The sequence below is a fragment of the Phyllostomus discolor genome, chromosome 8, assembly GCF_004126475.2.
Source record: "Phyllostomus discolor isolate MPI-MPIP mPhyDis1 chromosome 8, mPhyDis1.pri.v3, whole genome shotgun sequence".
Lineage (NCBI taxonomy): Eukaryota > Metazoa > Chordata > Mammalia > Chiroptera > Phyllostomidae > Phyllostomus > Phyllostomus discolor.
This window is the reverse complement of record NC_040910.2, coordinates 2607319-2630910: the sequence shown is the minus strand read 5'-3', so window position 1 is coordinate 2630910 and position 23592 is coordinate 2607319. Positions and strand designations below refer to the sequence as shown.

Sequence of the window (23592 nt, the reverse complement as noted above, 5' to 3'; positions counted from 1 at the left end):
GCTACAAAATTTTTATATTTGCTATAAAAATTTTAGAAAATGTGGAAAAATACAAAGACTAAAATAAATGTTACCTTATATCTACCCCCTTTGAAGAGATCCATTATGTGATATTTGACAGACTTATTTCCTTGGACCCATAACTCAGAGCAAATCAAAACCTCAAATTCTGTTTAGAGAGAATAGAAAAGCATTCAGGTAAAGTAGTTCTAAATGTTACTTCTTCATTTTGGCATAGGAATAAAAATATAACTGTAAATTTCTTTGCCACTTTCAAATATTATTCTAACCTTTTTATACATTTTGCCTGATATATATCAAAAAGTGTATAAAAGATATTCTACAAAAGGAGATGTTTTCTAAGACTACATTTTAATATTTATGAAAGGTGGTGAAGTGTGCCGTTCTGCCCAGAGAAGTCATCTCAGTAAGGCCAGGGTTAAAAATGCTGTCCTTCTTAGTTTTCCCCAGTAATCAGCTAAATCTATATCGATAATACTTAGAATCTCCTTTACCCCAACTGAAAGAGTCCCCTCTGATAACCTTTCAAAGGTGGGGAAATATCACAAGTAAAGAGGCAGAAAAAAAAAAAAAGGAGAAAAGAAACACCATTGAGTTTAAGAGGGCATGCACACAAGCCACCAGATATCCCAGAATATGTGAACATCGTCTGATCTCTCCGTGCATCTGAATGGCGTGGAAAGCACTTGGGTAGCAGAACCTTCTCTGAGTCAAAACACAGCCAGTTCTTGAGAAGTCACGATCTCCAGGGGCCACAGGTCCCCCCCCATAGAATGTTCCTTTTCCTCCCCATTCTCACCTGTCCTGTTAGTGCCTTTTCCCTGCCCTCCCCTCGCCTCCTTGCCCTCTTGTCCCACACACATGTCATCTGTCAGGGCTTCAGACAGACGGAGAGAACGGCTCTCACAGCTGTGACCCCGGGCTCCCTGCTCCGAGGGGCCGTGGAAGGGACGCTCGTGGCGGAGACGAGCAGCTGACCTCCGTTGCCCTGTTCCGTGGCGTTCTCTGTGTTCCTCCCACAGGGCCTTTGAGCTCAGAGCACCAGCTCTGAGGTGAAATCGTAGGCAGTGTGTTCCCCAGTGAAAAGCAGGTGACTGTCCCCTTTTCCGACAGCTCTCCCTGTGTCACCCCCCCCCCACGTCACGACCCGTCAGAGCCAGCGCCTCACCCCCCCAGACTGCCATCATGCAGGGACTGAGGGGGAGGTTCCGGCTGCCTCGCCGTCTCCAGAATTCCTGGAAGAGTGCAGGGGTCCTGCTGCCGAAAATACATGGAAGCCATTACCCCAAGAGGCTGAGCGTTCTCAGGCAGAGATTTAGATAAATTAGAGGAGGACAGCGTGGTGACAGGTTATTACAGAGGGGCGGACGCGGCCTGCGGCTATTCTGAGAAACAGAACGCTGGCAGGGTGGGCTCGGGCTGCAGGCCTCCGCCCGTCAGGGGCCAGCAAGCCTGCGTGTACCAGGCCGTGAAAACACTAAGTGAAATTTCCTAATTCTGAGCCAGTGATGCACTTGTTTGCAAACAAAAAAAGAAAAGGAAAGGAAAAAGAAAAAAAAAGCTATTTGCCTTCCCTGTGCCTCAGTTTTCCTCTCTTTCAAGTAGAAAAGCAATTCCAACTATTACCACGGCAGGGCTGTAAAGAAGGGAAAAATGAGTATAACCCTAAAGCAAGGAAGCATTTTGCAGCAGGACGATAGCCTAGGAGTCATCTGGCTAAACAGACCTCTCACTTTACAAGGGGTATCGCCTAGGTCCCCCCTGCTAGGCCTAGGCTTGGGGGTCCTGGGTCCCAGTCCTAAACACCCCGTCTCACCCGCTGTACCTGGTAACAGTGACGCCCTCCTATAGTAGTCGGAGTGTGCTAAGCACCTTCTAAGCATTTCATCCAGTAGCAACATCAGGCAGGCTTATTCTCATCAGAGAGGCCGAGCGACTTCCGCAGGACCACACAGCTGGTCGGCGGTAGGCGCAGCGTTGGATCCCAGGACCCCTGGCCCCCGCCTGATGCTGTGACCGCTACCCTGTCTTTGTCGTTAGGGAGAGTGTCGGGCAGGACCCAGCCTGCTTCCAGTTGAATTTCCATTTCCTCTTAAGGATAAAAAGGGGTCGAGAAGAGGATCAAAAGGAATTGCGACGACGACGAGGAATGTCGTCGATACGCGTGTGCTGAAGGCCGCAGACAGGCTGTCGCGAGGACCGAGCGCCGCTGCACCCCTCTGCCTGGTGCGGGAGCTCGGGCCGTGGGTTCCGCCCGATCGCATCGTGACGGCCCTGGGGGTGGAAGAGTGAGGGCAGCCGAGCCGAACCAAGTTAGGGGACGAGTACCGGGAAATGCAGAGCAGGCACGCGGTCTGAGCTGTGACGGGGCAGGAGGCAGGACCCGCGGCGGAGCCGGCAGGCACCCGCAGGTCAGCAGACGGCAGGTGGTCCCTCTTGCACCCGAGGAGGGGCGGTCTGTGGCTCTCCGTTTCCCCGGAGCTCTGCATGTGTGGACGACATGCTGCCCCACGACCGCGATAAAAGAAATGCCCGTTATGTCCAGCTCCGATTATTATCTGCACGGGGTAACAGACTTCTTCCAGCAGGAAATGTTTTGAATTGTTAGGAAAACAAAGTGCTGTCCTCGAAACTTGGATCACGAATCTTTCAGCAGATGCGGGGGGGGGGGGGGGGGGGGAGAACCCCGCCCCCCCACAGCTTTCTTGAAGACTGGACAATTTACAGAGTACAATTTTTTTTAAAAGATGATGAGCCATTATTTGGGTATTACTGCAAAAGTGGTCCCTGTGTTCTCTTCACACATAGAAAATAGTCTCTTTTCTTCCTGCTCAATGGCACGGTGGCCATCCTAGGTTGCACCAAATCTTACAGAGCAGTCTGAACTGAAGAGTAACACAAGGAAATTTCATCTAAAAAATTGTATTAAAAGGGGAGCTTTCTATAGAAACAGACATGGATTTAATACTTCTCCTGGATGCTCTAATAAAAATATTTCATTAGCCTTTCAGGCATGGAAGGCAGATGGATCTGTAACTGACACTCTGCATAGAAACCAGAGGCTGAACGTCTTATTAATTTTATCAGTTGCCTGGTCCCAGCTTGAATGGAAAGCAGACTGAAGTTTTTATTCATTGTATCTGTTCCCTTATGAGGGGAAAAGGATTAACTGTAACTGTTCTTTATCTGAATTTCTGGTATCAGAAATGGAAACTATTCTAAATCTGCATAGCCTTTAAACAGTGTCTCCTCTTCGTGTTGATTTTAGCTGGTGATGTGATTTTTGCCCATCATGTCACACAGATTAATTGTTCAAGGGACAAAATTGGAATTCTTCATGCCTTTTTAAAAAGTATCATTGAAAATATAATTTTTAGGTGCCCAGAATTTGGAGATCCTGCCGGGCAGTGTTACTTGGTTATTAGAGAAATACCGTGTCTCAGGACATGTGAAAATGAGGAATTCTGTTTTCCCCGAGTGCACCGAATTAGAGTATCATCCGGTTAGCTTGCTTAATGGGCTGGGATTTTAGTGAAAGCCGTAGAAATGGAACTGGGGTTTCCGGAAGGAAGACCCTTGCCTAGGGACAGTGGTTGACGCGGTGACAGGGACCTAAGGGGAGAACGGGAGCTCCATCAGGAGGTGATGGGGAGGCTGCCGAGTGGCCTCCCCATATGGCCCAGGCACTACACACATATGCTGAAGACACGAGAGAGCAACAGGTGGTTTTTAGGAAGGTGTTAGTTCCAGGGACACTTCTCTGCCTTCCGGGTCTGCAGGACCCGAAAATGTGCCCTGCAGACAAACAAGGAAAAATAACCCGCTCTCTCTGCGGGCACCTGTCCATCTCTTTACTCTCCCTGCACACCGGTCATTCCCAGAGGTCAGGACCGGGGTCCGAGAATGGCTGTTCTGACGCACGGCCGGGTGCTGTCAGTGCTGCAGGGGTGCGGGCAGCACTTGGAGAAGCACAGTCCCCATCAGGGCAGGGATGACGAGCCTGACCTGTCAATCTTCTACGTCAAATCGCCACTTTAGAAAAATCACCATTTAAAATTTTTTCATTGTAATTTCAACTGTAATTTTTAAAATAAATTTTGAATAAAATAATCAATACATTTGTTTTTCATTTTACAAATGGTTTTGTTTGGACTTTAAGAAAATTATTGTTTATCTGCCCAAAAGAGATTCAATTCTTCTTGATCCTTTGGTCTTTCAGCGGTAGCGTTTAGCCAGCACTACTTACTCCAGACCAGGGACCTCAGTGCATAGCGGTTTCGGAGCTGTGTCATATGGGGGGTCAGGTCGCAGAAGGTCCTGGCTAGTGGGGTAGGGGTTCAAATCCAGCCACGTCTAACTCAGCAAGCCTAGCATCCACGTAGGGACTGCAGCTCCCCCCACCCAGAGAAAGGGGTACCTCGGTCTGATGCACAGAAAACCCTAAACACTTCCCATGGGATTAAAGCAAATTCTTTGTGCTGAACCCCAAACCTCTCGTTCGCAGAACGACTATCGGAAGCTGTCCATGCAATGCAAAGACTTCGTGGTGGGTGTGCTGGATCTGTGCCGGGACTCGGAGGAGGTGGAAGCCATTCTGAACGGAGACCTGGAGTCGGCGGAGCCGGCGGAGGCGCACAGGCACAAGGCCTCGCTGAGCCGCGTCAAGCTGGCCATTAAGTACGAGGTCAAAAAGGTGAGCGGCCCACTTCCACCCCGCGCCAGGGTGGGAGAGACGCAGAGCACCCACCATGCCGTGATTCTGGGGCGTTTTCTTTTCCATGGTAAGAATAGATCTTACTGGAAAAAGATATTTTTTTTCTTCACGAGAGAGATGAAGGGGAGTATGGTAGTGTTGGGAGCCAAGTATCGAGCTTCTGACCCTTCCCGTTTGTTGTTGGTTGTGAGACCTTGGATAAATCGTAAGACTTCTTTAAATTTCAGTGCCTGCTATAAAAGGAGGATAAAATACTTCTTATCTGCCTCAGAGGTGTGGTGGGATTTCGGCGGACTGAGATATGACCAAGACGTCTGTAAACTGCTCGTTACACCGCCACTAACGGGGCGGAGAACCGGGAAGATGCTCAGTAGCACGGCAGCGGAATGACTCGTCAAGGCCTTGTCAGTGACAAGGTGACGGCACCGGCCCCGCTGGCCCCTCTCCCAGCATTCCGGCTGGCAGAGGTTTTGTCATCTCGGGGAAAAGAAGATGATCTTGAGTAAGATGGATGTTGGAGCGCTTTTAGAAATCTGCCTGGATGTCTATTCACAGGTCTTGCGATTCGCATCTCTTCTCGCGTGCCCCTGAAAGGGGAGGATTGATTCCCGTTGTCCCAGGTGCTCAATCACAGCTCCGACAGTGCCACGTTAGCAGAGGCAGCTCACCTGCGGGCGTGCCTGTGTCAACCAAGCCGTCTCGCAGAACGTATGTCCTCCCGCGTGTCCATTTTAAATATAAATCGGTGTGCAGATTATAATGTGTGAGGTGTCCGCAATACTCAGCTGGCAGCCCGTCAGCTCTCAGGCCCCAACGGCAAAAAGAATCTGTTTGGAACTGAAAGGAGGGTGAAGACTTCGCAGGTGTTTCTGGTTAGTTTGTTTTGTGCTACCCAGTGGATAGTAGTCAAAGTTTTAACTTTGCATGTTCCTTTGATCAATGCCTACGAGAACTCTATTCTGGAATGCCCAAAAAGCCCCAAGTCAAAGAAAAAAGCCCTTTTTCTCTTAAAAGCCACCTTTATTGTTCATTCAGCGCTCACCCACTTCCACTGCAGCGAAGAGGGAAAATATGATGCCCATCCTTTCCCCACTGTTCCCACCCCCTCCTTTCTAGTCCCCAAGAAAAATCTCTTCGTGGATCATAAGGCTGCATGCATCCCCCTCCGCCAGCTGCGGCCCTGGAGTAGTCAATGGCTATAGGAAGGGCATTTCAAAATAACTTTAAATTATAGAATTTTCCCCCGTTAACAAAACAAGCTCATATGTATTCAGATTGGCCTCTAATTTCACCAAGGAGCCCAGTTTGATGTCGTGGTGAGCTGGCTGGTCCCCTAAGAGACTCAGGCAGCCGCTCCAGCCACTGCCCAAAGCCGCCCCCAGTCTGGGTCTGGGCCTGAGTCTGCTGACCTCTCTCTGGGCTCCAGGCTCCCGGAGCTGGGGTCTTCCCTACGCACCACACCTCGGGCTCCCCGGGCCTGAGAGACTCAGTGGCGGTTCGTCCAGAAATGGAAACATAAACACTGCGTGGGCGGGATCTGAACATGAATTTAATGAGTTCTTCCTCCTGCTCTCCGGTTTCTCCCGTGGTGGGACTAAGTTTAGCTGCAGAACAATCGTCCAGAAGAGAGACGGGCAGCAATGTAAACACACACGGTTGTGTGGAGAAACGTGTGTGTTTTCCAGTGTGTGCAGAGGAAGCCCAGGAGTGGAGCCACGCAGCGGGGGCGTGGGGGCTATAGGCCCCGAAGAGGCTTTGGGGGCGTGTGCCAGTGCAGCCCCGCCCCTGCCCCGGGCAGCCTGGGGGCCCCGTGTGTGCCCGACTCCAAGAGGTAATAGGGCATTTTACACCTGGCCGGTTCAGAATCTGGAACACCGTGCCGTGTGAGTTCTCTGCTCATATGCCACGACTCAAGGACTTGAAAGAGAAAACAGCGTCATCTAGGTTCTATGTCCACCAGAGTTTTCTCTTCTCAAGCGTGAGAGCAGGGGCTCCAACCGTGAAATCGGGAACGAAGCAGAGCTTTCCTACCCTGTTTCTGCCCGGGCTGTGTCCACGAGGGCCGTGCTTCTGAAGGCTGACCTGATGAAAAGACAGCTTAACACGAATTTTTTTTAAGTTGAAATTATCTACAAGTTATCTACAATGATCTTCTACACGTTGTTTTCCATACCTGCCCTGAGTGGCGGTCCGGTTTACAAGAATCTATCAGGCATCTATCTCTAGCTGGAAAAAAAAGCATTTTTTCTCAATGCCACCGTAGTATTGTTTGTGGAAAGACTGAGATTTTCTTGTGTGTCAATCATCCTCCCTTCAAATCAGAAAACCTCGCGTAAGGGTTTTATTTTTGGAACGGTTTCAGTTTGCTGGCCGCCGAGGTCAGGACGCCACACGCAGACTTTCTCCGGCTGGCCAGGGCTGGCGCGGCAGCACACGGAGGTTTTCAGGGGCGGACGCAGTCTGAGCAGATAAAGGTCACCGCCCTGTTCCGAAGTCACTGAAAAGAGCGAAGCTCATCTCCAGGAGGGATTAGCTTGGTTGCCCTCAGCCACTACGATTGCATTAGTTTTATTTTCTTTTTCAAATGTTCCCTGTGGACCCGTGGCAGGATTTAAAATCACTGGAGGGAAGTAGCCATTTGTGTGCTCTTTCTGTGGATTAAAAGAAGTCACAGGAAGTGATTTACTGAGATGACAGGCACCGTCTAGTGGTGAGGGCAGAATTAGTAGGGTAGGAAACACACCTGCTCAGCAGAAGGGCACAGGACGACAAAGAAAGTGTGACCATAATTTGGGCTGGCATTAAACACAGAGGAAGTGTGTGCATTGCGTATACAAGCCTCTGTGGGTCACCTGTGGGCCGTGCAGACAGAACCGATTTCCATCGGGTCTTCGAGTAACCTTATTCGGTATAATTAATGCCATACAGCGCATCATCAGACTTACAGACTGGCTCAAGGAGGAGGGCCAAGATGAGGGAGCGGCCATACTACAGCATGAGTATTTCTGTCCCCAAGCGCTTACAACCTACGAAAGAAAGGCTGGACACTCCCAAGAGGCAAATCTGCCTGCCAGTTGCATTGGACACGCCCACCTGCCTGTTGACTTTGTGGGCATTTTCCGTTTTGCTCAGACCCTTGGCCCATTAAACAGTGCACGTTGATGTCCCAAGCAGTAATCTGATCTGATGATGTCACCTCTCTACCCGTGGGTGGATTTCCCAGGATGCACCACTCCCCATCCAAGCCAAGCCTGGCTGCAACCACAGGCCTGCCTTGCCTTTGCATCCACCCAACTTCCCACAAGTGCAGACCCTGTACACATGTCAGACACCAAGACATTGGACCAACATTCAAATTAGGACTACGTTAAATGCTGATGGTTTACCTTGGCAAGCATGTGAGTGCAGGTCTCCATTCTAATAGCTGTTTTTCACATGTATTGGTACCGTCCCATGTGCCCGAAACCAGGGACCGCTCATCACTCAACGGAGTGCTGATGCTTCCATCTTCATCTTCCTGTCCCCGGCCTAGCTAGGCTCCTCGCAGGGGCTCATGCCGTCCTGGAGAATGAGTGAGTGCGTGAGTGAATGGGACAAATGGTGACAGGTGTGGAGGGCTTGAGGGTTTCTCACGTAGGAGGAGGGGTGAGGCGGGAAGGAAGTGATCCAGTAGCTGCAGGGGCAGGGGCGGGAATACGCAGTTTTTTGGGAATCCCAGGAAATGGCCGCAGAGACCCCTGGAAGCCTTCAACCTTGAGTATATCCACACGTTATACCGTGAGTTCAAGTGATGACCCCATCGGCCTTGAAATACAGTTTTCAAAAATCAGAACGTGGGGAGAGTGACACAATCTTGAATTTGAAAAGAAGGTCTCATATAATTTTGTGGCTGGCAGTGACCAGTGACCCCCAGGACCTGGGAGTTTTACAACTGAATCAAAAGGATCTTACAGGATCAAACACTCTTTTTCACATTGAGTTCATCCAACCAGAAAAGATAGTATCTTACTGTTAGTACTTTTAACTCTCCCAAACCCTACCAGTTTGTGTTATTGAAAAAAAAATTCAGTGAAGTACTTCAGCTCTAATACCTGTAGACTCAACCTCAGCCACATCTGTCAGCCTGCGTCTCCTCCTGCAGCCAGTGGGGTCCCCGCCAGAGCAAGGGCACACTGGGGGCGGGGTCTGGGGCGGGGTCGGGGTCCAGGGGTGGGGGGGAGCTGTGCCTCCAGGGCCTGCCCTGGGGTGTGAGGTTTTACTTCTTATTACCACTGTTCTAGTGGAAAGTGCTGGCGGAAAACTATGCTCCAAGTAGTGGGAACCTCTCCGCTGCCCTGCAGCCATGCTCTTGGTACAGAGCCCGACAATGTGCAGAAGTGTCTGGAGTCGCCAGGGATCCCAAGGGGGCGATTCGGGAACTAGGGCTGATTCCAGATGAACCCTGTGCCCGCAGGGCACCGAGGCTGCCCCTGTGCCTCCCCGAGTTCGCAGACACCTCTCACGGTGCTTCCTGTTCGCAGTTGCTGTCTCTCCTGTTTGTTAGAAGACAGCGATGCTTTGACGTTTGCGTTGCTAAAATCTTTTTCCGAAACTCTGATGGCACTTCCCGTTGATGTGCGAGTGACCTTGGATAATTCCCGAGCTCAGGCAAACTGCACCTGGCCATTCAGAGAGAGGCAGATCAGCTGCAAGGGGGCACCTTTTGGTGTAGGGACCTTTCCGTGGGCCAGGTGACGCATACAAGTCTGCTCCCTGAGTAAGGGCAGGCCCCTAGAGAAGTCCCAGTTCCCCTCAACAGATTCAGGCAGATGGGTCAGCAACACCAGGCGGCAAAATCAAACTCGATGGAGGTGATGAAGGGAGTCTAAGTTGCTCATTTTCCCTGATGAGAATTGTAGTTAGGAAATCACGGCTGCAGATAAATGTGGCTTTTTCCTGACCTGTGACAGAGGAAGCAATGAAAAGATCGCAGATTACTCAATAGGACAGAAGTGACAATGGACGCCGGTTCCCAGAGCCGTGCAGTGTGGACCGCGCACAGTGCCTGAGGGCTCGCTGACTTCGTGCGGCTCTTGTGTGGATTCGCAGGGATTGTGCATCCGTGCACATCGGCCGCATCCTGTGCATATTTTCACACAGGCAGTGTTGTAGGGGTCGCTCGAGAAACTTAACGCATTTCGCTTTTCTCCATAGTCTACAAGAAAAACCAAATGACTCCCTCCTCTTCCCTTTGGACTGAAAGCCAGGACAGGACATGTCCACAAGGAGCGACTCTGTCCCCAGGTTCCAGAAAGGAGCCTGAACTAGGGAGAGCTTCAGATAGAAAGAGCTGGTTCAGGACAGCATCAGTGCCGCCCTCTTGTGTCCACTCTCGTTCTTCTCTGGGTTCTGGAGCAGCGTGGGAAGACGGAGGGAAGGACAGGGAGGGTAGGACCAGCACCTCCCAGCACCCGTGTGCTGGGAGCATGGGTGCTAACATCTTCAGGAAGTTAGTCTTGACTCTCAGCAGTCGAACTGTGGCCGACGGCATGGTAACCCGCCTCCCTCTCTCTCCCCCCAGTTCGTGGCTCACCCCAACTGCCAGCAGCAGCTCCTGACCATCTGGTACGAGAACCTCGCGGGGCTGCGGGAGCAGCCCACAGCCGTCAAGTGCCTGGTGGTGCTGGTGGTGGCCTTGGGCCTTCCGTTCCTCGCCATCGGCTACTGGATTGCGCCTTGCAGCCGGGTACAGCTTTCTTACACTCTCTGTCACCTCTGTGTCACCTCGCCCTGTGGGGATGAAAAAGGACAAAGCTTCCCACTTCAGGCTCTTAGCGGCCCCGCCCTGAAGGATTGACTCCAGCACACGGGTGCTGCTTTGTAATGGCCAGATTGATTCAAATAAGGGGTGAGAGAGTGTCTGGTGCTAGTGGGATAGAGAGTCTTTGCAGGCACATAATGCTTAGGCTTTTATGATGAAGTCCCCATGGTGGGCGGGGGAAGAGCTGCTGGAAGGAAGGGGCAGGCGCTCTGGTTCTGCTGACAGCTCGGTAGTTGGAGAGCCGACGGGCTGGTCCAGGGAGGAATGGGGAAGTTGCCCCTGCGAGGGCTCTAAGGCACATCAGCCAGCCTGCCCGCCCCAGGGTGCCCGCCGGGACCTGTGCACACCGTCCGTGGCTGGCGTGGTAAGCCCAGCCGCACACATGGTGTTCCCCAAAGTCCAAGGGAGTGCCTGTCAGGTGCCCCGAGTTCTTTGTTCTTCTTCAGAAGGAAGCACGTAGCCTCGGGCCTGGGGCCTTTGGCATTTTTCGATGGCTTGTTTAGTGAGTTTTGCTTGACTCGTTTTGTTCACGACCTTTCCCCGTCTCTCCACTCGCCCGTGGAGAGTCAGCCTGGCCGCGCCTCGGAGGACCGCTGGCCACGATGGAGAGAGGAACAGTGGGCATGCGCACAGGCTCGGCGTAGGTTCCCGGGGCACTGCCGGGGCCAGGAGGCTGCTCTGAGATGCTTTGATCCTGATTTTATGTTCGGAAATCGGGTTTTGTTTAGACCAGGGGCAGTTTCAGGCAAAATGAGTCAGGGTCCTGGTACGGCCCTGGAAGTCCGGCATCTCTCTGGCTCAGCGGCGCCCCCAGCGCCGTGTGTGTGCGAGAATATTTGCCCGTCGCACCACGTGCTCAAGCTGCCTGTGCCAGCAAGGCTGAAGTTTTGTGGTTTGGGTCAGTTTTGATGACTTGACTGAGTTGCTTTGTCGTATATCATAGAAGAATATCTTATGGCAAGGCTACAGACTAGAAACTAGAAATAACGTGAGAGACCATGCCTTAAACGCAGAAGTAATTCCCACATCCCACGCCAGTAATTCCCCTTTCTGGGGAAGAGGCGTTGGAGTCCGGTTTGCAAGTGTTGGTCTCTCCGGGCATCTCTGCCAGCGGACACGTGGCATCGGGTCCGGCGTGGGCATCTTCAGTCCACCGCCCTGTTTGTCTCCGCCTGGCGAAGCACGGCTCCTGGCCTGGGGACTCCACCCAGCAGAGAAGCGAAAGGAGGGGCTTGAGCCGTTTCTACCCCATTCACACCTGCCATAGGCCCTCTACCCGGTGGTGAAAAGACAACGTAGCCAGAATTCTCTCCATGTACCCCACTTTTAGGATAGGCGTGCTGATTTCTTTTTTTGTTGTTGAACGTTTTAAAAGACCCACCTTTTAGAGACTTGGCAACTCCCAAGAAATCACCCAGTGCTACGAAGGCGGGCCCCCACCCCGGCAGCGTGCAGCTGCGGAACAGCATGGTGGCCTGCGAAAGCGTTGTTTGTTTTCCCGTAGAAAACGTGACGTTGGTCTGTGAGCCTTCGTGGCCCATCCCAGGAGGCTCGGCAGCTCGTGGCTGTTGGTTGGCATCTCGTCAAGGTTGTGGACGCACAAAAACACTCGTTGGAACTTGCAGCCTTTTGCATGTGGACTGCGGTGCTTGCTCAGGGCACAGACGGAGGTTGAAAGTAGGGTTGGGGGGTGCAGAACGGAGCCCTCCCCTGACAGGTCTACCAGATGTACCTAATTCGTGGGCCGCAGAAGCCCTGGGGACAGGAGGCGTTGTTTTCATTTCTCCCAGAACACGGGGCTTTCCGGGACAGCAGGTCACATGGGATTTTGAAGGAGTCACCTTAAAATAACTATGAAATGAACTTTAAGATGATCTTGTGCTATTTACGTACTTTTCCAGACTCGAGCATGACTTTCAATTAAATTGACCTACTTAGAGGTTTTCATCATTGCGTATCTGTCTCCCTCTTCTAATTGGGATAATAACAGACAAAATATTTATCCTGATTATAGTATTTTCTGCCTTGTTTCTGTCACGCAAAGCACAACTTGATTTTGGAATATTTAGAAATGAGAACTAAAGTTTACTTCTATAGTGGCTGGATTTTTTTAATCTTCAGAGGGTTTTCAATGTGCTGCAGACACATCATAACATTTCAGCGATAAGTGAGCAAGGCTACAAATTCATCATAACATTTCAATTATAAAGCAGTAGAGGATTGCCCATTGCAAACTTGGAATTTCTTTTCCTAAACCCTAAAAACCTTGACATTGCACAGCCTTTCGATGTAAAAATAAGAACGTCCAGCACAGGCCCCGTGATTTCAGAAACGCACCTGTGAACGCAGCGTATTCTAAGACAAACTGGATATTTAGAAACAAGGAAGTCTAAAACCTTCTCAAATTATTTTTGTGGGAAACATCCTTTAAAAGGAGTGATTTTCACAATGTATAGCTTTTCAAAAATGGAACCAAAGCTTTGAAAGTGTTCTCATGTCATCTGTGTTTAATCCTGCATGGTGATTTTCATAAGTGGAAGCCGGATTTTCAAAACTGAAAAAAAAAATATTTTTTTTGGCCCTATCACAGCTCGGGAAGGTTCTGCGGAGCCCCTTCATGAAGTTCGTGGCTCACGCCGCTTCCTTCATCATCTTCCTGGGCCTGCTGGTGTTCAACGCCTCCGACCGGTTCGAGGGCATACGCACGCTGCCCAATGTCACGGTCACCGACTACCCCAAACAGATCTTCAGGGTCAAGACCACCCAGTTCACGTGGACCGAGATGCTCATCATGGTGTGGGTTCTTGGTAAGCCTTGCATTTCAAGTGCTCTGAGAGCCACCCCAAACAATGCCTATTTGCCGTTTTCACTCTCTTTTTTTTTAATTGAGTGTATTGGGGTGCCACTGGTGAATAAAATGATGTGGGTTTAAGGTATACAATTCTATTTTTTTAAAGATTTATTTATTTATTTTTAGAGAGGGATGGGAAGGAGATAGAGAGACAGAGAGAGAGAGAAACATCAATGTGCAGTTGCTGGGGGTTATGGCCTGCAACCCAGGCATGTACCCCGGCTGGGAATCAAACCTGCGACACTTTGGTTCACAGCCCATGCGAACCACGTAGCTCAATCCACTGAGCTACGCCAGCCAGGAAGGTAAACAATTCTGTAATGCACCCTCTCTGCAATATGTGGTATGTCCACCAACCCAGTGTCATTTTCTATTTAAAATGTTATTTTACGGTCTATGGCAGCAATATCACCATGGTTAGATTAGTGGGAGAGTGAAATAATCAAATAATTTGTCAGCTGGATAACGCTAAGAGGTATCCTAACACTAAGGTTAAAATTTTTGTAAGTAACATGAACCTAGTAGTAATACACTGTGTTTCAGAAATTGAACTTCAATAACTGCATAAAAACGTAAGTTTTTTAATGTGACTCACTGTGACGATCGAATATTTAATTGAAATTCTTGTGAGGTCACCCCAGTGGCTATGAGCTGACGAGTAAAGAACACGTGTATTGTTTTAGTTTGAGAGGTGTTTGGGGAGCGTGTCCGTTGTCAGAATGTTTGTCACCCCCTCTCCAGACAGCCCGTCTGCATCTCTAGCCGTGTGAGAGGGAGAACTGTGGGCAGGCAGTGTGGGGAGAATGACCGACACAGGAACCTGTTTACCTGTTGGCCACTCATCCAAAGCCATTGTCGTGCGCGCTCTCTGTTTCGCCTGGCGCGTTCCTTGGTGTCCCCTCAGCCCTGATTAAATAGGTTCCTTCCTCCCCCTCGTTCACGCCCACGGCCTCCCTCTGGGTCCAGCAGTTGTTTCACACATTTTCTTTGAAAAGTCCCACAGTCTTTTCCCCGACACAGTCAAGACAAGGAGCACCCTCTCTCCCGGAGTGGCGTTGGCTGCCTCCTGTGTCTCCCCACCCCCGACCCCGCTGCAGGGCCTCCCCTTCCCCTCACCTGCCTGCGGAAGCTGGGCGGGGCCTAGGGTACAGGGCGGCAGGAGTGATGGAAGGGCTCCTGGGGGCGGGGGCAGTGGGGAGACGTTCTTGTTGCAAGTCCACGGTCAGGTGCTCACTCACTCCACACCATTTCTCCAGTAACCACTGGGGTTTGATAAGGGACCCTTGTAATGTCATAGAGATGCGTTTTTCTCGCCTCCAAAAGCCTCACGGGGCAAACTCTGTGGACTCCCTGGCATCTCTCCTCCATCCGGCCCTCGCCCGTCTGTCTGAGTGGCAGCACGTCTGGGCCCACGTGGGGGGGGGGGGTGTTTCCCCGAATGCCAGCTGGTGGAGGGAGTCCTTCCCGTAGTGGGAGCTTCCTCTTCTGTTGACTGTGCCCGGTGAGCCGGACAGTCTGGCCTTTGGGGTGCCCGGGGGTCCGTGCTTCCCAGACGGGACGTTGTGTCCACGGGGACGCACGACTTCCCGGGGCCAAGCATGAAGCCTGACGTGTGCCCTCCGCCGCCCCCCCCCCCCCCGTGTGCACTGTGGCAGGCATGATGTGGTCCGAGTGCAAGGAGCTCTGGCTGGAAGGGCCGAGGGAGTACATCCTGCAGCTGTGGAACGTGCTGGACTTCGGGATGCTCTCCATCTTCATCGCCGCGTTCACAGCCAGGCTCCTCGCCTTCATCCAGGCGACCAGAGCGCAGCACTACGTGGACAGCCACGTCCAGGGGAGCGACCTCAGCGAAGTCACCCTCCCCCCGGAGGTTCAGTACTTCACGTACGGTGAGTCGCCCGCCTCCTGCAGGGCCCCGTGTTCCAGGGCAGCTGCGGGAGGAAACGCCGAGAAAGTCCGTGTTGGTGGGAGAGCTGTGCTGCACGCTCCTGCGCGGTAGGGGCAGCGGGGGATTCGTGTCCAGGCTGTGACTCCCCAGGGCCGTGTGACTCGGTTCAGGTTCGTTTAGTTTCCCGAGCCTTAGTCTCCACATCCGTAGAAAGGAGGTGCTGCAAGGTGGGAGAAAAGGGGCCTTTCAGCCCAACAACCTAGTTCACCCCGATGGACTGTCAGGACACGGGACTGTCTCACGAGGCGGGGGGGAGACGGCTTGAGAAAGGGAGTGATGGGGACGGTGAGCCCCTGAGGGTGCGGCTTTGAGGAGGTAAGGTGGTGAAAGGTGTAAACTGCCGCGCAGGGGAAGTGCACCGAGACCCAGAGGGGCAGGGGCTACTCTGGCCTTCACGATGTGAGCCCGGAGAACCGGCAGGAATCCCAGGGATTCCTGGGAGGGGGATGGGAGGGGGATGCCCCGTGCCCCTCCCCACGTGACGGTGATGTCACAGGAGAGCACCAGGCCGGCTGGCGCCCACTGGGCAAGGATACTGGCGCCTCCCTCCCCGCACACGCCCGTGCTAGGCAGCCCTAACCCCCTGCTCCCGAGGCTGAATGGGAAGCCGCAGGCACCAAATGCTCACGCGGTGGCAGAGTCTCGAGCCTGGAAAAGACCGCAGACATTCTGGCCTCACCTTCATTTTACAGACGAGGAGACTCGGGTGCCGAGTCCACGTGGCTTCCGCGTGGGAAGCCTAGCTCGTAAGAAGTGAGGCGAAGGCTCCCTTCGGGGTACAGATGAGCAGCGTGCTCACGCTACTGCGGAAGGCTGGGCGTCCGCACCAAAGTGTAGATGTGCCCCTCACACGGCGTGAGATGCCCACACGGTACAGCTCTCACGGCCGGCGAGCGAGGGTGCGTCCGTACCGGGGAGAGCAGCTCCAGTGAGCAAAGGGTCACCCTTTCTAATGAAAGAATTTAATGGGTCGCATGTTCGTGTAATATAAACCTCGAGGGTCACCGTCGCCTGTTTATTTACATGTATTCACGTGTCTGTGATGACAGTCCTCTGAAGGGAGCTTTGTGAATTCGGGCTGCGCTGCTTCTCCCGTGTGTGGTTTCGGTCAGGTTGTTAACCTTTCTCAGGCTTGGAGTCTGCGCCTCTGAAAGAAGAAAACAGTTAACACCAGAACCGTCGGGTCTGTTGAGAACTCAACAGAGTTTTGGTGCATATTAGACATTCAGTAAATGGTAACCTTTGTTGTCGTTGCAAATGCCTGTGACGTGTGCATTTTTCTGGGAGTGGCCCGGTTCGCACAAAACTAACCACAAGGCGCTGCATGGACCTTCCGGGGAAGTAGGTGTAGTCCGCTGTGACCTTCCTATGTGACCTTCAACGGGTGTTCGGGGTCCTCATTTGGAATCTGTCTCCAAAACGAAGGCACCTCAGTAGCAGTTCTCGTTTTCCAGAAAGAAGCGTGGTGTTCAGATACCGTGTGGGCAGCGCGGTTGTGATTTGGTGACAGTCTCACCTCTGTGACTATGACACTTGACTTGCATCAGCCGTGAGACCAACCCGAGTCCCCGACAAATGCGAAAGTCATGTGGCAGCCAAGTTCCCAGGCTGAGAAACTGACCGGCCGATAAACCTAGTCCCCGAGGGGAGCTCAGTGAGGTCGTCGCTCCGCGGTCCTGGCCCAGGCTGTGTGTGTCCAAGGAAGTGTGAACCCTCCTTCTCCGTCCTTTGTGTTTTACTCGGTTTCTGCTCAATGCCAAGTCAGCTCAGGGTCTTTGTTATAATGGTGTTTTCCCCACTGAAATAGTTCATCTGAGTGTGGAATTCATACGTTTCTTGTTTGACGTGACAAAGAGAGCCCAGACTGGTCATCGGGTCTAGAGTATTGTTGACTGAGACGTTAACCACCTACCCACAAGACAGATCCTAGGTAAGGCACTGACTTTGCACAGCGAGCGATGCACAGGAAGTCCATCTTTAATCTCTCCCGCTCTCTCCTTGCAGCCCGAGATAAGTGGCTCCCTTCCGACCCGCAGATCATTTCCGAAGGCCTCTACGCCATTGCCGTCGTGCTCAGCTTCTCCCGGATCGCCTACATCCTCCCCGCGAACGAGAGCTTCGGCCCCTTGCAGATCTCTCTCGGCAGGACCGTGAAGGACATCTTCAAGTTCATGGTCCTCTTCATCATGGTGTTCCTCGCCTTTATGATTGGCATGTTCATACTTTACTCTTATTACCTTGGGGCCAAAGTGAACGCTGCTTTCACCACGTAAGTAAGATATCTTGTAGAAAGCAGGCCCTGGCTGGCGTAGCTCAGTGGACTGAGCGCGGGCTGCGAACCAAAGTGTCGCAGGTTCGATTCCCAGTCAGGGCATATGCCTGGGTTGCAGGCCATGACCCTCAGCAACCGCACATTGATGTTTCTCTCTCTCTCTCTCTCTCCCCCCCCTTCCCTTTCCTCTCTGAAAATAAATAAATAAAGTCTTTTTAAAAAAGCAGTTTGAGGAAGACCAGCTCAAACACGTCTAGAGGAAGCAAAGGAAACAGTGCAATGGTCGTAATGGTGTTAAGAGCAGGAAAAAATCCATTAACAACAATTGGCGCCTGTGTGTGATTATGTTGCTCAAAGATTCCCCTTTTGGAGCTTCGTGAGCATTGGACCCCCAAATGAATCGGCATTCAGAAAAATCCCAGACGAAATTGGCTATTTTGAGAGAGTTGAGTAATAAAATTTTAATACTGGATGTCTCTTACATTATGTATGACATTAAATTTAGTTTCATTGTTTTGTAGCCATTACTGTTTCTCCAAAAGAGAGGCGTCAGCTCTCACTTTAAAGTACCGTTAATTAGTGCAGGGAGTGGAGGAACAGAAATCACAGCTACATGTACACAGCCCACTGTGGGGGCCATGCTGTTCCCCCCCTCTGGTCGTGCTGGTGACCGCAGTGGAGACCCACCTCCCCCAGGAAGTCTTCCTTGATTAGGCTTCTTCAGTCTTTGTCCTTCTTAAGTCCCTTCAGCATGCAGGCATCCAGACTGTAAGTTCACTGTCACCCATCGGCGTCTGGTTGTCACGAGGGGTGGCCCTCCCTCTGTACTGGAGTCCTTGCAAGTGGGGAGGTCATAACCCCGCTGTCCGCCTTTGTGCTCTGCAATGCCACACTGGACACCAGCTGGACAGTCCGCAGGTCCCCTGTGGACTCAGATGGAACCTCCTGGCCTCCCAGACGACGAGTTGTCTTGAAGTGAATGTTTTCAAATGGCCAATGTAGAGCAGGTCTTAGGGGTGAAAGAGATCTGAAGCTCACCCACTTTCAGTGAAGAAAAAACCCTGTTTGAGCCCCGGGGTGGGGGGGCCGCAGAGAGACGTGCACACAACACCTCCCCCCCAGGGCTCCGAGGACCCGCCTGACCCCCGGCATTTCCTTTGGGTTCTCTGTGAGGACGGGCAACCTGCTGGGGTGGAACGGACCGGGCTTGGAAACCAGACCTGGCTGGGAGTGCAGGCCCACTGGGCTCCAGCTGTGGCCTTTGATTACGTTCCTTAATGCGTCTCTGGGTTAGTTTCCCTGCTTGCAAAGTGAGCGCAAAAAGGTTTAAATCAGGTCGGAGTGAGGGTTGTGTGAGGTGATTCGTAGAAAGCCTCTTGCGCACAGTGCGGGGCTCGGGACCTGCCAGCGTCCCCTGCGCCTTCCTGTCTGTCCCCTGTCCCCTACCCAGGGAGAGACTTCACTACCCCAGAGTGTCACTCCGGACAGTCAGAGACAGACAGTGAAGGTGGGGGTGGGGTGCAGAGCAGCAAGAAGAGGAAGGCGGGGTAGGGAGTTTGTGACGCTGTTAAGTTAGTGGTGGTGACAAGGAGGCCATCGTTCCTCTGTCTCCGCCTGGCACGCGCACTGTGACATCACACGGTCGAGTGGTTTAGGGCAGACAGTAACTGCAGGAGCAGCGGTCTTCACTCTGCCCTCGGCCCCCAGGGCCTAGCACCACTTCTGGAACATGATGGGAGCTCCATCAAGACTTGTTGAACCAGCCCTGGCTGGCGTAGCTCAGTGGATTGAGCTCGGGCTGCGAACTAAAGCGTCGCAGGTTCGATTCCCAGCCAGGGCACATACATGCCTGGGTTGCAGGCCACGGCCCCCAGCAACCACACATTGATGTTTCTCTCTCTCTCTCTCCCTCTCTTCCCTCTCTAAAAATAGATAAATAAAATCTTTAAAAAAAAAGATTTGTTGAACCAACAAATTCATAGACTAGTACCGAAGCCCATAAATCTGTAGAATTACTTAGAATCTGTTATAAGAAATCAAAAAAAGTTTTCATAAACCTTTCCTTCAGAAAAAGGACTTCCTTTGGTCCCCTCCTTGGCGATGGGATTGCACGTGCACAGCTGTTCAGGTTAAGGAGTGTCCTTGCTGCTCACAGCCCAGCGGTTACGGCGGGGGCCTGTGGCAATCCTGCCAGTTCAGCCGGCGATGCCCACCGCCCACCGAGGGGGGAGAGCGGGGCCTTAGCCTGGGGAGGGCCTCTGTGCTCCTGGCGGTGGCGGGGGAAGAGTGGGGGCGGCTTATTCGAATTGAGGGGAAAGGAGAGGAATCTTTCATTCTGTCGCCGCCTCCTTTCGCAGCCAAGCATAACTTCCAGCTGGGTAATCAGTCCTTGTGACAGATCATCCACTCGGGGCCGTGTCTGCGGGAACAGCCTGTCCTCGCTCGCCCGTGGGCCTCAGGCTCTGAGTGCGCACGCCTTAGTCCCCACGGCACTTGCAGGGAACAGAAGTGTCGGTGTACTCCCCTTTTTTATTCCGATGGTGCAATACTTTTTACTAGCTCCATCGTATTGTTTCACCTCAGACTATGTCACCGCTCCCGTTTTATCTAAGCCCATAAGGCTGCACCTGGCTCCTTTGTCCCACGGCTGCACAGCGGGGCATCGTACGGACCTGCCAGCATTATTTCCCCGCGCCCCTGGGTGGGTATTTGGGGTGCTCTCCTTCCTCCCGACTGCCGGGCGGCAAGGACGATGCTGGTGCATCCTTTTCTGAAAGTGGGTATATCATCCGAATCCCGACCTTGCTCACCTTTGGAAAATTCAATGTAGATTCTAAGCCACCCACAAAATCACACCCCCATAGTCGTCTTTCCCCGAGAAAGGACTCGGGATTGTTTGACCTCTCCCCCGCTGACTTCAGAGAATCCTTTCTCGGTAACTTACAGAAAAACTGGGCTTCAGCACCATTCGGTCGCGAGTTCCTGAAAACCCGACAGAATGCTTTCTGTTGAATGTCCCAGTGAAATAGCTCCGCTCCTGGGTTTGTGCTGATGCTGTTCATGATGGCGCTTTGCAGCGGTGTCCAGACCCTGACCTGGCTTTGCTTTGGACTTGCTAGCTCTGAAAACGGCTCATTCGTTGACTGTGTACCTTATTCTTCTGACAGCGTGGAAGAGAGTTTCAAGACGCTGTTTTGGTCCATATTTGGGCTGTCTGAGGTGACTTCCGTCGTGCTCAAGTATGACCACAAGTTCATAGAGAATATTGGATACGTTCTTTATGGGATATACAATGTCACCATGGTGGTCGTTCTACTCAACATGCTAATTGCTATGATTAACAGCTCGTACCAAGAAATCGAGGTGAGCGTGATTCCTGCCCCAGTGCCTCTCCTCACCACCTGTCCTACGCACATCATCACCCGTGTGCTGTGAGCCCTGGGGGTGCCCCACTCGCGTGAACCAGGATGCTGGACCCAGGCAGAGCCAGCCCGGTCTTCCTCCTGGTTAGATAGCCACACACACACCCCCTTCCCCTCCAGGAGTTCAGTGGGGGCCCGTGGCCTTCCCCTCGCTCCTGGGGTGTGTTTCAGAAGTTTCGAAATCAGTGCTAGCAGAAGCACTGGCCGTTGGGAAGTTGCTCTCCCCCAGGTTAGCCAGCCAACCCCTGAAAGACCCTGGGGGAGGAATCACCAGACGTCTGGCTAACACTGACGGTGTTCTCATCCAGTCAGAATTCTCGGTATCCCAGGGATCCCTTTGCTTCGCGTTCTGGATTGGGCTCGTTTGGAACTCCCTTCGCCGTTCCATGTGTGTTTTCTTATGTCCTCCGGTTGAGCGCTGGGCATCTGCTTAGTGCTTTGCTGATTGTTAAGCCCGTTGGGTCTCTGTGCGCTTCAGACACGGGGAGGGGGGGCGGTGCTGTCAAAGCAGGAGTGAGGTCCCCCAGCGTGGAAACAGGCGCTTGGCACGCTGGTGGGGTGTGGCGATGGCAGCCCGGGGCGTGCGAACCGAGTGAGCCCACGTCCTCCCCCTGGGGCCTCCTCCTTATCCTTGCTTCTGTCCACCCTTCTCCCAGTCAGCGTGTTATGCCCGTGCCCCGGGGCAGCACGGAGGACCAAAGGAGATGTAGGACAGGAAGAGGCCACGGAGGGCCTCTTGGGACATTTGAGGACATGTGGCAGACACACGAACCCCAAAGTGCAGTTTCCTCTGAGTAGGTTTTCCCCTTTGCTCCTGGGGTGCGAGGTGCTGTATCTACAGCCTATTGGAGGGGCTGGAGGAGGAGGGAGGGTGGCCAGGGAGTGGGGCACTGTTGTCGGGTTTGCAGAGTTGGAGGGTGCGGGGTTGGGGGGCAGGAATGAATCTTTCCACCCTTCCCCGGTCCTGAATGACTCTTGTGCTTCGGCTTTGTTTTTGCGTGGGGGACAGACATTCTGGTTGAATTTCCGTGGGTATACACAGACGCTTATGGGAGAGAAAAATTGTTAAGAAACGGGTATTAAGAAAGTGATAGAATATTATACAGGACAATAGAGACCAGTAAGTCAGTTACCTATTTCAAAAGCACAATTTAGGTTCATTGTAAGACCCTACGGGAAGCAGTTACTAGAATTTTTAGTCTTTAAAATGAATTCTCTCTTTTCTGTCTCGTGACGCAGGACGACAGCGATGTGGAATGGAAGTTTGCTCGTTCGAAGCTGTGGCTGTCTTATTTTGACGACGGAAAAACCTTACCTCCACCCTTCAGTCTGGTCCCTAGTCCGAAGTCGTTTGTTTATTTCATCCTGCGGATCATTAACTTTTCCAAATGCAGACGGAGACGGCTTCAGAAAGACATAGAAATGGGACTGGGGAACTCGAAGTCCAGGGTAGGTATCGGCTCACGATCTCGGGATAAATGTCCTCCTTCTCCTTGTCTGCGATGTGTGTTCAGTAGTTTCTATGTGTGAGCTTAGAAGAGACTGAAAGTATTGTCCACGCCATGGTCCTCCATAGACTAGTGCTAACACCTGTACAGCGTGTCAGGAGGTCACTTGGTCTATGCCTCGCCTTTGGTCATGACTGCATGTAAACCTACAGATTCAAAACAAGCAAACAAGAAACCTCTTTAACTTGTCGAGAGTGAACGAACTCTCTGTTTCTTGTGTCCGTGCGTCTCAGTTGTTCTGAAGTGACACGGTCCGGACGGCGTGTTTCCCTCGCGGTTGCACAGGCAATCCCCACGGCCACTCGTGGTTGCACATGCAGTCCCCACGGCCACTGTCTTACTGGAACAGACCCTTTACGGGGCTAAAAATTGTTTTCCTTCATTGTAAGGTCGCAGCCAGCCTATGAGCACCCTCAGATATTCACCGCAAATACCCCTTTTATAAATAGTCAAGGCTGGTCTGTCCTTGAGTGGTCTCGGTAGAGTCAAACTCATCCACGGGGGTGAGTTTCACGGTAGCGGTTCACTGTCGTGACTTCCGTTTCCAGAGACAGTCTGGGCGCAGGAGACAGAAGGACACGGGCCGAGCCCCAGATGACAGTGAGCGAGGCAGACAGCAGTGAACACACGGGGCCGTGAACACGGCTGGCAGCCGGGAGCCCTGAGACAGCAGCACCATCCTCGTGGAAGGCGGGCCTTCCCGAGCAGCAGGAGATGTGTGTGCTCAGCGGCAGCTGGGGAGAGGCTGGATGGGTGCCATTTGATTTTGCACGTCTTAAGACAGATGTGCCTTTCCAAGGTTTGCAAAACCCTGGCCTCTCATTTTTTTAAGAAGGTGGCTTTTGGAACCTTTGCACCTCGAGGTAGGCCCTTAACACAGCAGTGACTGGCTGGGACGTCCTGTGGTTTCCAACGAGGCCCCGTGTGGGCCCCGAGAGCGACGGTGTAGTGTGAGGGAGAGGTGTCCGGGTTTGACTTCTGGTGCCCGTGGCCCGTTGGCACGCCCGGTGGAGAAGGCCCTTCATCACGCTGAGCCTCACTCGTCCCAGCCGAGAG

General features: G+C 52.4%; 1 protein-coding gene across 3 annotated transcripts in view; it reads left to right on the top strand.

Moving 5' to 3' along the window:
- Positions 1-23592, top strand: part of TRPC3 (transient receptor potential cation channel subfamily C member 3) — a 54001-nt gene that overhangs the window by 15265 nt on the left and 15144 nt on the right. For all 3 annotated transcript variants that reach the window (XM_028520395.2, XM_036031778.1, XM_028520394.2), the window contains exons 3-9: positions 4526-4714; positions 10296-10460; positions 13126-13342; positions 15042-15275; positions 17339-17603; positions 20774-20969; positions 22268-22477. In XM_028520395.2, coding sequence (XP_028376196.1) covers positions 4526-4714; positions 10296-10460; positions 13126-13342; positions 15042-15275; positions 17339-17603; positions 20774-20969; positions 22268-22477 — 1476 coding nt within the window. The remainder of the gene's footprint in view (positions 1-4525; positions 4715-10295; positions 10461-13125; positions 13343-15041; positions 15276-17338; positions 17604-20773; positions 20970-22267; positions 22478-23592) is intronic.